The 13,189-nt window shown below is 41.9% G+C and overlaps 2 protein-coding genes across 3 annotated transcripts in view; one reads left to right on the forward strand and one right to left on the reverse strand.

Moving 5' to 3' along the window:
* LOC137169392 (transcription factor IIIB 90 kDa subunit-like) overlaps window positions 1-3,667 on the forward strand; it is a 36,351-nt gene extending 32,684 nt beyond the window's left edge. For both annotated transcript variants that reach the window (XM_067572529.1, XM_067572530.1), the window contains 4 exons: window positions 1,725-2,005; window positions 2,229-2,280; window positions 2,373-2,559; window positions 3,001-3,667. In XM_067572529.1, coding sequence (XP_067428630.1) covers window positions 1,725-2,005; window positions 2,229-2,280; window positions 2,373-2,559; window positions 3,001-3,038 — 558 coding nt within the window. In that variant the 3' untranslated portion in view covers window positions 3,039-3,667. The remainder of the gene's footprint in view (window positions 1-1,724; window positions 2,006-2,228; window positions 2,281-2,372; window positions 2,560-3,000) is intronic.
* A 402-nt stretch (window positions 3,668-4,069) lies between these two features.
* Window positions 4,070-12,866, reverse strand: LOC137169396 (activator of 90 kDa heat shock protein ATPase homolog 1-like). Its single transcript, XM_067572534.1, has 10 exons — window positions 12,707-12,866; window positions 11,920-12,460; window positions 9,433-9,623; window positions 9,204-9,286; window positions 7,298-7,415; window positions 7,109-7,209; window positions 6,484-6,621; window positions 5,880-5,981; window positions 5,727-5,778; window positions 4,070-4,433 (listed from the first exon to the last, which is right to left on the reverse strand). The coding sequence occupies exons 2-10, from the start codon at window positions 11,997-11,999 to the stop codon at window positions 4,276-4,278; spliced, it is 1,023 nt and encodes a 340-aa protein (XP_067428635.1). The 5' UTR covers window positions 12,000-12,460; window positions 12,707-12,866; the 3' UTR covers window positions 4,070-4,275.
* Between the last annotated feature and the right edge of the window lie 323 nt (window positions 12,867-13,189).

The raw sequence follows: 13,189 nt of genomic DNA on the forward strand, positions 1-13,189 counted from the left end.
TAAAGACTAAGACTAGTAATAAAACTAGTTTTCAGGTGAAAAGGCAAGTCTGTAGAAATGTGTCTGAAGACAGGATTTACTAACTGGAAGACAGTTCCAGAGCCGAGGTGCCAGCACAGCAAAAGCTTGATCACCCTTTGACCTCAGACTGGACTCTGGAGCAGCTAGCAGGCTGAACCCAGTAGATCTAAGAGGCCTGTCTGGACAGTAAGTAGTTCACTGATGTACTGTGGTGCCATGTGAAGCCTTCAATCAGTGCAAAGAGGCTAAAACTTCTGTGATGAGAAGAGCGTTTGGCTGCAGAGTTCTGCACAGTCTGAAGTTGAGCTGCAGCTCGGGCACTGAGGCAGGTAAACAAGGTGGTACAATAGTCCAGGTATGAGGAAGTAAAAGTATGAATGAATTTCTCTGTATTGCTAAAAGACAACATTGTGCTGATCTTGTTAGAAACATGATTGTACCAATTTCTTTGTGTTTTGTTCAAAGTTTAGCTGACTGTTAAAGATGACCCTCAGGTCTTGGCAGTGCCCTTAATATTCTGGATAAGGGGACAGTTATGGCTGGACTTGAGGTGCTTAGGGCTGATCATAAGCACCTCAGTTTTGTCAGAGTTTAGCTGCAAAAGGTTTTGTGACATCTAGTTGCTCACATCAGCTAAGCAGCTCTTCAGTGTGGCCAGCGTGTTTCATTCAGAGGGTTTAATGGAGAGATATAACTGTGTATCATCTGCATAACAGTGACATGAGATGTTATGGTGACGAATGATATGACCCCTAATGGTAGCATAATACAGAGAGAACAGAACCGGTCCAAGAATTGATCCTTGAGTTTTGCCACATGAAGAGATGAATGAATCAGTGGAGACATATTGTGTTGTTGTGAATTTTCTTAGTATCTTGTTTATCTGAATTAAAAGACAGACTTTATTTTACCTTGTTAAAAAGGAAACATAATTCATCAGCTGTGTGTTCAGTAACTACCTCAAACTGTGTGGCACGTTTATAACAAAGTCTCAAATAAAATCCACTGGTGGTCAGAGATGGAGAGGTCCATCACAGACACATTCTTTAAGTCCAAACTGAGTGTAAACACCAAGGATAAATTATGGCCGTGGCCAGAGACACATTGAACCAGATTGAGAACTTGAGGTGTCATCTATGTGTAGGTTAAAATCACTAACCAGAATCATCATAGTTTAAAATAACTGATTGTAAAAATAAAGAGAATTCTGATAAAAACACTGGTTTTGCCTTTGGGGGTTGATAGATGCCAACATTTAGCACAAATACTGCAGAGATTTCCTGAATTTGCATTAATTATTGCAAACGCAAAATCACAGTTTCCTGGAGGGAGTGAAAACAATCAGTTATTTTGTTTTTTATTAGTACTTCATTAAGATTTATTTGCAGAGACTGTGACTGTTCACTTCTTTTGATCAGTGTCAAAAAGCCTGTTTGCCTCCACTGTGTCTCAAAGTTGTAATTATTATTTATTATTATTATTGTGATTGCCAAATCACAATTTGCTGCATGGACTGATTCATGATGACAGTTGGTGGAGTGAACTGTGCACTGCTAATAAAAAACACTCTTTGGCTGATGTGTGGCCGAGTCAGATATATCAGAGCTTCACAGTCATAATCATGACTTGGATGTTGTCATAAACACTATATATAAGTCAGTCCGATATGACCTGAATGCAGTTTAACATCCGACTGTTTCCAGCCCAAGAAGTCCAAGAAGAAGAAGGAGATGATCCAGGCATCGACAGCGAACGAGGCCATTGAGAAGATGCTGGAGAAGAAGAAGATCTCCAGTAAGATCAACTATGACGTCCTCAGAGACCTGAACAGTCGAGGGACAGGAAGCGGAGGGGGCAGCAGTCCCAGCAGAGCCTCTGACCCCCCCGATAGTGCCGTACAAAAACGACTCAGCCGTCGTCGCCGCAAGAAGACGGGCAGCAGCAACCTGGACCTGGCCAACACAGCTAGCATGATGGGGAAGAGGTAAGATCTTTATAAATTTATTTCAGAATCCTCCAGGAGGAGCTGGATCTCTTAAAGTGGAGTTCCTCAAGGCTCCAGTCTGGGTCCGCTATAGTTCAGGTATCAGATACCTCTCTGTCCTCTATCCGACTACAGACTCAGGCTGACCTGAGTCACCTTATTCACTGTTATTTAATCAGACAGTAACATGGTGGTGTCTCTTCTCTGGTGCCTTTTGTTCCAGGCTCCGCCCCCTCCTGTCCTCCACGTCAAAGAAGAAGAAACCTGCCTCCCAGGTGACTTATCTCCACCTGTCTCACCTGTGCCACCTCACTGAGTGTACGACACTCTGTGCAGCTGTTCAAAATCTATGTTTTTCACTTCTCAGGCAGAGAACGCTGCCACCGTGACAACCAATACCACAACAGAGGCAGCTGCTGAGCCAACCCCCGAACCCAAACCGGACCCTGAACCAGACCATTGCTCTGCCCCCATGGAAGAGGAGGAGGAGGAGGAGGAGGAAGAGGAGGTGGAGGTGGAGGAGGAGTGTGTCAGTGCTCTGCAGCTTGTAGGAGGTCAGTCCAAGCTTTTAACATAAAAAACCCAGGCTCTAAAGACTGGGACTGATTGGTTGGTTGGTTGGTTGGTTGACTGGTTTGTTGACTGGTTGGTTGGCTGGTTGGTTGGCTGGTTGGTTGATTGGTTGATTGGTTGGTTGGTTGGCTGGTTGGCTGGTTGGCTGGCTGGTTGGTTGATTGGTGGATTGGTTGGTTGGCTGGTTGGTTGGCTGGTTGGTCGGTTGGTTGGTTGATTGGTTGGTTGGTTGGTTGGTTGACTGGTTTGTTGACTGGTTGGTTGGCTGGTTGGTTGGCTGGTTGGTTGGTTGGTTGATTGGTTGGTTGGTTGATTGGTTGGTTGGTTGGTTGGTTGGTTGGTTGGTTGGCTGGCTGGCTGGCTGGCTGGTTGGTTGATTGGTGGATTGGTTGGTTGATTGATTACTTAATTTGTGTTTCCAGATTACGGCTGTGAGGCAGAGGAGGAGGAAGTCTTCTAGCTCCGTCCTGATGACCTTTGACTTCCCCATCTGGTTTGACCTTTGACCCCTGGCAGCTCCACTGAGACGCTTCAGCGTTACAAAAATCAATGAAAAACTATCAGTGATAAATTAAATTCAGTCTAATCATCGATCAGTAAAAGCATCGCAGCACTGGAAATGATTTGGATGAAACTGAAGTCGATTTGAAATCATTTTGATCATATGAAATTGATCGCTGATCATCTTTAGTGGATTTTTCTAACATTGAAGCTCTCATGTTGTTCATATTGTAAAAAGCTTTCATTCAGATGTTTGTGTATTTTTATACCTTGAATGACTGTAAATATGAAATTATTGTTCCACATTCATGAAATCTTTCATACTTAAACTACAGTTTCTTCATGTTTAGTTTTGATGATCTGGAAAATAATTTGTTAAAGGACTGAAACATCAAACTGTTTTAATATTTTTTATGTTTCTTATGTACTTTGGTAGATTTTCTTGTTCTTATGTATATTTTTTTTAGGATTTTGTGTAAATTGTGTGTATTTTAAACTGAACATTGTGTCTTTGTTGCTCCACGTGTAAAAAGAGACAAAAACAATAATGAAAAAAGAAAGCAGAGAATAAAGAAACTGACAACAGTAGACAGGAAGCTGTGCTGATGTTTTCCTTTCTCACCTCAGATACTGAATACTGGTTGTTGTACTGCTGTTACGTTATCAGGCATCAAATATCAGTGTTAATGAGAACGATCAGCTCTGTTTATAATCACAGATACTGTATGTTGAATCCACAGAAAGACAAACCATGAGTATGTGTGGCCTACCTGACCTGCTGGACCTAGATAATGAGATTGAACTTTATTGTCATGGCACACATGACGTATTAGTACAACGTTGTACAGACGGAAAAGTCAACGGCTGTGGAAGTATGTTGTTGTTGAAGTGTTATATTTTCTATTGCTGCTCCTCAGTCACCAGCCGGTCATCCTCAGGAACATGACGTGAAATCTGTTTAGACAAACAGAAACAACATCTGCACACTGAAACTGTCCGATCCTTTATTTACACAGTGATTCGGTCACACAGAACATATCACAGACTTTAAAGGGACAGTCCAACAGCTGCTGAAACATCCTAGGAGCCCAAGAACAAGAGAGACTTCCTTTTTCTGCAATGTTTAGTAAAAGTCTGACACTGATATGTGAGCTGCTCAGTCATCCACTGACAGCCTGTCAGACAAGCTTCAGGGTTCAGTATCCAAACGTCTGTTTTATGGCCTGGAAGTAGAAGCGGGTCCAGCCCTCCCGGGTGGAGTCCTCCTCCGCTGAGGGAACTCCTCGACACTCCATCCTTAGCTCCGTCTCGTCTCCTCGCTCCTCCAGCTGCAGGCTGACGGTGGCGAAGTGCTCTGATGGAAACAACAAACATCAGAGGGGTGGACTACGAAGCGAGATTAGTGGGTTAGCGAGGTACGTTGAGCCTAAAGTCAGGTGGCTCTCTTCTAACCTGCTAGATCACCATGGTAACTGATGCTGCAAACTTAACCTGGTCCGGAGCAGGTTATAAAGCACCGCCCTTTCACTAACCACCTGATTTGCTGCCAAGTCTGTTTAACACTGCTGATACTGCAAATATTAGAACATCGATTCGAAAATTGATTAGTCTTTTATCAGACTTACCATTGATTTGATATATTGTAAATTTGTAATGGTGCGATAGGTTAGGATTACTTGTGGGGTGGGATTTTGTTACAATATATTAAACTGTATTTCGAATAAAACAAAAAAAACTAATAAAAAACACTTTAAACAAAAAATAAAATAACATTGATTAGTCTATTGGTATTTATCACAGATAATATTAAACATATAACATTAATTTCACTTTGATTTGGCCAAAACCTAAAGTGATTTCCACTGGTCCTTCATTATGGGACAGAGTCAGACCTACATACGTTTCTTGAATATAATTAAATCTGCTGCATCAAGTTTCAAGTTTCAGAGCTCTGGATGTGGGAGGCACGGAGAGTGCACTGAGTGGTAAAATAAGTTTATTAACTAATTATGAATTCGTTCTAATTTATAATTTCAATGAATTCACAAGATCAGCAGTTTTCTGCCAGCCTTCCTCTCTCTCCTTATTTGCAGCAACAGTGTTGCTTTTTGCTGTGATAATATATTTATACTATTCATAGCTCTTCATTATAATGACCTGTTCCTCCCGACTGAAGCAGGCGGCACGCCATCGCTCCATTTTCTGCGGAAAAAGAGTCAAATGACACAACAAACACCCCCTTTTATGGGGACGCGCACAGAGCCTGAAGCAGAAAGCCTGAGTTAACAAAGAAAGTTCATATCCACCGTCGTGATACCACGTATCTCTGATCGTGAGTTTAGGGTTTGTCGAGCCAGAACACACAAAGAAAGCCTGGATATGTTGAACTGGCTTCGTAGTAAAACCCCTCAGAGGTCAGAGCGCTGATATAAACAACAAACATCAGAGGTCAGAGCGCTGATATAAACAACAAACATCAGAAGTCAGAGCGCTGATATAAACAACAAACATCAGAAGTCAGAGCGCTGATATAAACAACAAACATCAGAGGTCAGAGCACTGATATAAACAACAAACATCAGAGGTCAGAGCGCTGATATAAACAACAAACATCAGAAGACAGGAGAGGTTCTGAAAACAGACGTACCACTGGGCCACGTCCTGAACCGCCACCTCATCCCGATCTTCTTGTCAGGTACCTGCGGGGAGGAGTGGTAGCCTAGTTACCATGGCAACGTGATATCTCAACACAGACAATTAACCGACTAACAGCTGATTGGCTGAAGGGCTGTGACCTCACCAACTGTGTGAACTCTCCACTGACGCTGCCGTCCAGCAGCTGGAACTTTCCTCCACGACGACCGTCCACCGCCGCCGCCGAGCGCGTGAACACCTGCACAAACTGCACACAGGTACACACAGTACTACTACTCTACTACGGTACCATAGTACTACTACTCTACTACGGTACCACAGTATTACTACTCTGCTACGGTACCACAGTACTACTACTCTACTACGGTACCACAGTACTACTACTCTACTACGGTACCACAGTACTAATACTCTGCTACGGTACCACAGTACTAATACTCTACTACGGTACCACAGTACTACTACTCTACTACAGTACCACAGTACTAATACTCTACTACGGTACCACAGTACTACTACTCTACTACAGTACCATAGTACTACTACTCTACTATGGTACCACAGTACTACTACTCTACTACAGTACTACAGAGTACAAGTACATGTGCCTGCAGAATCAGTAGTTCTGGTACTTGTACCCCATTTGGCCAGGTTAGTCCTGGTTTGGCCTGTTAATCCTACTTTATACTGGTTAGCCCTTGTTAGTCCTGGTTTGGCCTGGTTAGTCCTGGTTAGTCCTGGTTCGGTACCTCCTGGTTGATGAAGGTCCTGTACAGCTCATCAGCTGATGTGAGAAAGGTTTCCCTCAGAGAGAAGCTGCAGGTCGGGATACGAACACCTGCAGGATCAGGGGCGGGGCTAGAGGAGCACCTGGAGGCAGGACTGATCTATAGAAGAACAAAAATACCCTACCTGTAGTTTAACCAAACTCTACCTGTAGTTTAACTAAATTCTACCTGTAGTTTAACCAAACTCTACCTGTAGTTTAACTAAACTCTACCTGTAGTTTAACTTAAATCTATCTGTAGTTTAACTAAACTCTACCTGTTGTTTAACCAAACTCTACCTGTAGTTTAACCAAACTCTACCTGTAGTTTAACTAAATTCTACCTGTAGTTTAACTTAACTCTACCTGTAGTTTAACTAAACTCTACCTGTAGTTTAACCAAACTCTACCTGTAGTTTAACTAAACTCTACCTGTAGTTTAACTTAAATCTATCTGTAGTTTAACTAAACTCTACCTGTTGTTTAACCAAACTCTACCTGTAGTTTAACCAAACTCTACCTGTAGTTTAACCAAACTCTACCTGTAGTTTAACTAAATTCTACCTGTAGTTTAACCTAACTCTACCTGTAGTTTAACTAAATTCTACCTGGGTCTTACTGGTCTTGATCTGGTTCCTTTTGTTCTGAGGTGGTGTTGGTGTCGGTCCAGTGGCAGTGGCGGTGGGTAGGATCATCCCCTGGCTAAATTCTGTAAAGCCAGAGGTCCCGCCAGTTCACTACAGTGACATCATACAATTCACTGATTGATTTGTCTCGGTGCATCCTGGGTAACCAACCTGACTTCAGCTGGTGGACGTATTCGCCCAGAACCCTCCGCACCTCCTGCACGCCGCTCTTCTTCATGAGGTCAAGGAGCGGTGTGTTGGGCTGGTCTTTACACAAAGATGCTGTGATCTGGACCAGGACATAACAATCAATATATCATCAATACAGTCATCTATACAGTCATCAATACAGTCATCTATACAGTCATCAATACAGTCATCCATACAGTCATCAATACAGTCATCCATACAGTCCTCCATACAGTCATCCATACAGTCATCTATACAGTCATCAATACAGTCATCCATACAGTCATCCATACAGTCATCCATACAGTCATCCATACAGTCATCAATACAGTCATCTATGCAGTCATCCATACAGTCATCTGTACAGTCATCTATACAGTCATCCATACAGTCATCCTTACAGTCCTCCATACAGTCATCTATACAGTCATCCATACAGTCATCCATACAGTCATCAATACAGTCATCCATACAGTCATCAATACAGTCATCCTTACAGTCCTCCATACAGTCATCTATACAGTCATCCATACAGTCATCCATACAGTCATCAATACAGTCATCCATACAGTCATCCAGACAGTCCTCCATACAGTCATCCATACAGTCATCCATACAGTTCTCCAGACAGTCCTCCATACAGTCATCTATACAGTCATCCATACAGTCATCAATACAGTCATCCTTACAGTCCTCCATACAGTCATCTATACAGTCATCCATACAGTCCTCCATACAGTCATCCATACAGTCATCCATACAGTCATCTATACAGTCATCAATACAGTCATCCATACAGTCATCCATACAGTCATCCATACAGTCCTCCATGCAGTCCTCCATGCAGTCCTCCATACAGTCATCCATACAGTCCTCCATACAGTCATCCATACAGTTCTCCAGACAGTCCTCCATACAGTCATCCATACAGTCATCCATACAGTCATCCATACAGTTCTCCAGACAGTCCTCCATACAGTCCTCCATACAGTCCTCCATACAGTCATCCATACAGTCCTCCATACAGTCATCCATACAGTCATCCATACAGTCATCCATACAGTCATCTATACAATCTATACAGTCATCTATACAGTCATCCATACAGTCATTCATACAGTCATCAATACAGTCATTCATACAGTCATCAATACAGTCATCTATACAGTCATCCATACAGTCATCCATACAGTCATCTATACAATCTATACAGTCATCCATACAGTTGTCCATACAGTTCTCCAGACAGTCATCCATACAGTCATTCATACAGTCATCAATACAGTCATCTATACAGTCATCCAGACAGTCATCCATACAGTCATCCAGACAGTCATCCATACAGTCATCTATACAATCTATACAGTCATCCATACAGTTGTCCATACAGTTCTCCAGACAGTCATCAATACAGTCATCTATACAGTCATCCATACAGTCATCAATACAGTCATCTATACAATCTATACAGTCATCCATACAGTTGTCCATACAGTTCTCCAGACAGTCATCCATACAGTCATTCATACAGTCATCAATACAGTCATCTATACAGTCATCCAGACAGTCATCCATACAGTCATCCAGACAGTCATCAATACAGTCATCCATACAGTCATCTATACAGTCATCTATACAATCCATACAGTCATCTATACAGTCCTCCATACAGTCATCCATACAGTCCTCCATACAGTCATCCATACAGTCATCCATACAGTCATCCATACAGTCATCTATACAATCTATACAGTCATCTATACAGTCATCCATACAGTCATTCATACAGTCATCAATACAGTCATCCATACAGTCATCTATACAGTCATTTATACAGTCATTTATACAGTCATATGTCATCAATATGATCAGGACATTGTTGACTCACATCGAGGTCATCTGTGTCATTCTCGTCAGACAGGTTTGACACTTCGATGGTTCCTCTGAACTTCACACCACTCCTGGACGTTCCTGTAGACAAGAAACAGTCAGCTACACTGCACCACAGAAGAAGAGCACCTGTGTGATGTCAGCATTCACTTCAGTGACATCTCATTTAAGTCAGTGACATCATACTGACAGTGACATCACACCGGCTTCAGTGACATCACACTGACCCAGCCAGCCGGCTCTCAGCTGCCACTCATAGAAGAAGATGAGTTTTCCTTTGCGGTTGTTGATGGAAGCTTCTCCGTCCAGTTTGGAGACGTCGGTCAGCTGACAGATGCCCTCTGACCCCTCCACCCGAATCGCCAGCAGCAGCTGACGGAGGCGCTCCGATGACCAGCTGCTGACATCACGCTCTGTCCTGACGCACAGAGAAGAAGAAGAGTTGATTCTATGATATGACACAACAAGTGAATCGTGTCCACAGAGCAACAGACTGAATGCTGTAAACATTACAAACTCATGCACAATGCAGCCGCTTAGACTTCTGTCCAACTTGATCCCGACTCGCTCTGATGTTATCACATAACAACAATGACCTCACAAAATCGAGGCGGCCACAACTGTTCTTCACCAACTGACAGACCGCAGTGCATGATGGGAAACACCTGCTGTCACCTGAACATGACATTTTATAGAAACTCCTCATTGTTATTTGATTGTTAAGATTCAGATTTACTTCAGATGTGCTGATGAACTTTTAACAGAAAACATTCAGTAAACAAATATTACAGACACAATATGAACATTACATCATTGTTTCATTATACATATATTGTCATGAACTGAAATAAAATATAACTTTTGGTAAGAAGTCTTTCATGAAGATTTTCCTCTGTGCAGAGATGCCAGTCTGAATATGTGACAGAGAAATGATATAATGTCTATTTCTGCTCCTGTATTCTGCATTTTGACTATTGTTACGTATTGAGGCGGGTATATTTGTATATGTATTGCACTGTTCTGTAATGCACTGTACTGTACTGTACTGTACTGTTCTGCACTGTAATGCACTGTACTGTTCTGCACTGTAATGCACTGTACTGTTCTGTACTGTACTGTACTGTACTGTTCTGCACTGTAATGCACTGTACTGTACTGTTCTGTACTGTACTGCACTGTACTGTACTGCACTGTACTGTAATGTACTGTACTGCACTGTACTGTACTGCACTGTACTGTAATGTACTGTACTGCACTGTTCTGTACTGTTCTGTATTGTACTGCACTGTTCTGTACTGTTCTGTACTGTACTGTATTGCACTGTTCTGTACTGTACTGTACTGTACTGTACTGTTCTGCACTGTACTGTACTGTTCTGTACTGTACTGTATTGCACTGTTCTGTACTGCACTGTACTGTACTGCACTGTACTGTAATGTACTGTACTGCACTGTTCTGTACTGTTCTGTATTGTACTGCACTGTTCTGTACTGTTCTGTACTGTACTGTATTGCACTGTTCTGTACTGCACTGTACTGTACTGCACTGTACTGTAATGTACTGTACTGTTCTGTACTGTTCTGTACTGTACTGTACTGTACTGTATTGCACTGTTCTGTACTGTATTGCACTGTACTGTACTGTACTGTTCTGTACTGTAATGTACTGTACTGCACTGTTCTATACTGTTCTGTACTGTACTGTACTGCACTGTTCTGTACTGTTCTGTACTGTACTGTACTGCACTGTTCTGTACTGTTCTGTACTGTACTGTACCATGAAGCAGGATTTGTGGTTAGTGAGGTAACCTCAGGTGTAACTTTGGGTTTTGAAGGTTACAACAGTGGTTTGCTTCTTACTGGGGTACATCACCATGGTTAACTGATGCTGAACAGTTAACCTGGATGATTTTATTCTCTGATTCCATCACTGCAGTCAGAATAACATGAGACAACTGTGTGATGATGGGCCTGTTTCAGAAAGCAGGTTCAGCAAACTCTGAGTCAAACCCTGAACTCTGAGTTGATGAATCTCAATCTGGGAAACTCAGAGTTTTTGATTTCAGAGCAGCTGATATATAAATATACATATATATATATAAATGCTGATATTTATTGGTAGTTGACATGAAAATAATATTGACACGTTGCATTTTGTTTCTGATGTTTCAGTCCGGACAAATAGGAAGAAAAAATCTCTTGTTCATAAAGTCACTGAAGCCCCGCCCCTCCAGTAAAGCCCCGCCCCTTGACGTCACAGCAGATAAAAATATCTGAACATGTGCTGATCCAGCTGGAGGGTCATATAACTCCTCAACACACACACACACACACACACACACACACACACACACACACACAAAGACAATAAATTAATAGGCCTACTTTCTATAAAAATGAAAAAGTTGAAATCTGTGAGCAGTTTTGGTTGTTGTCGTTGCCATGGATACGATCAGCCTGTTGTAGTGTTGAACTCGTCTCGTCAGCTTTACTCTCTTATTGCTTCTGTCTGATTATTATAACGCTCATCAAACTGAACACGAAACATTTGAAAATAAGCTTTTCATCGTTTGTCTGATTCTTTAAATGAATCTGTTTTCTGACACAGAACAACTCAGTTAGAAAGTTAAGTTTGTGCTTAAGATGAAATCTGACAAATGATGTTAAGAGAAGCAACATTTCAACACTGTTAATGATAAAAACAGTCAAACAGACCAGTGCCAGTTGTTGACGTTGGTGGCGTCGGCTCGGTCCTCCACGATCCACCGAGGATCTCCTTCCCCCCACTTAGCCATCACTGGGAATACTGGAGTACAGGCTGCTATACTGTAATACTACCACAGTGTACTGTAATACTACCACAGTGTACTGTAATACTACCACAGTGTACTGTACTGTAATACTACCACAGTGTACTGTAATACTACCACAGTGTACTGTAATACTACCACAGGCTACTATACTGTAATACTACCACAGTGTACTGTAATACTACCACAGGCTACTATACTGTAATACTACCGCAGTGTACTGTAATACTACCACAGTGTACTGTACTGTAATACCACTATAATACAACTATAATACTACCACAGTGTACTGTACTGTAATACTACTATAATACTACCTCGGGGTACTCTCTCTCTCTCTGTGTCTCGTGCTGACTGTCTCGTGCTGACTGTCTCGTGCTGACTGTCGGTGATCAGCTGTCAGCAGCAGCTGTAGCGTAAAATCCTTCAGCTGCTTCCTGTGACGACTTTCAAAGTGAAACAACAGTCAGTGTTTGCTGCTGATAATAAAACATTATAAATCACAGACGTGATTATAAAGAGGAATAAAGTACAAAACACCAGATAAACTTCTTATAATCGTCAGTCATCTGCAGTAAGAGCATTGAACACATCAGTGATCGAATGTGTCAGAGTTTAAACAAAGATAAAAGTGAAGTCATTGTTTTTGGAGCAGCACTCAGCTTCAAACGATCATATTAAAAACCACAAACCGAGTCAGAAAGCTTGGTGTCGTCATGGACTCAGACCTGAGAGTCAGCTGACTGTCACCTGGAGAATATATGAAGGATTAAAGGATTTATAAACTAGTTCTGCATTTATCTTCAGGAGACTCGACTACTGTAACGTGGACCAGACGCCGCTGCTCGAGTCCTCACTAAGACTAGAAAGTGGATCATATCAGTCCAGTTCTCAGATCTTTACACTTCCTGTCTGTCGGAGAACTGATGGTTTAAATACATCACTGATCTGCTGCTTCGTTATGAAACATCCAGACTCTCAGGTGGTCTGGATCAGGTCCGGATCAGGTCTGCTTTCTGTCTTCAGTGTTCAGGTTTTATGCTCCACATATCTGAACAAACTCTCAGTTCTTTCAATCACAGCTGAAGACTTTTCTGTTTGTAATAATTATTAATTTCTTGCACTGAACTGTAACTTTTATTCTTGTATTTTATTCCTGTCTCATTCTATTTTAG

The sequence above is a fragment of the Thunnus thynnus genome, chromosome 18, assembly GCF_963924715.1.
Source record: "Thunnus thynnus chromosome 18, fThuThy2.1, whole genome shotgun sequence".
In the NCBI taxonomy this organism is placed as follows: domain Eukaryota; kingdom Metazoa; phylum Chordata; class Actinopteri; order Scombriformes; family Scombridae; genus Thunnus; species Thunnus thynnus.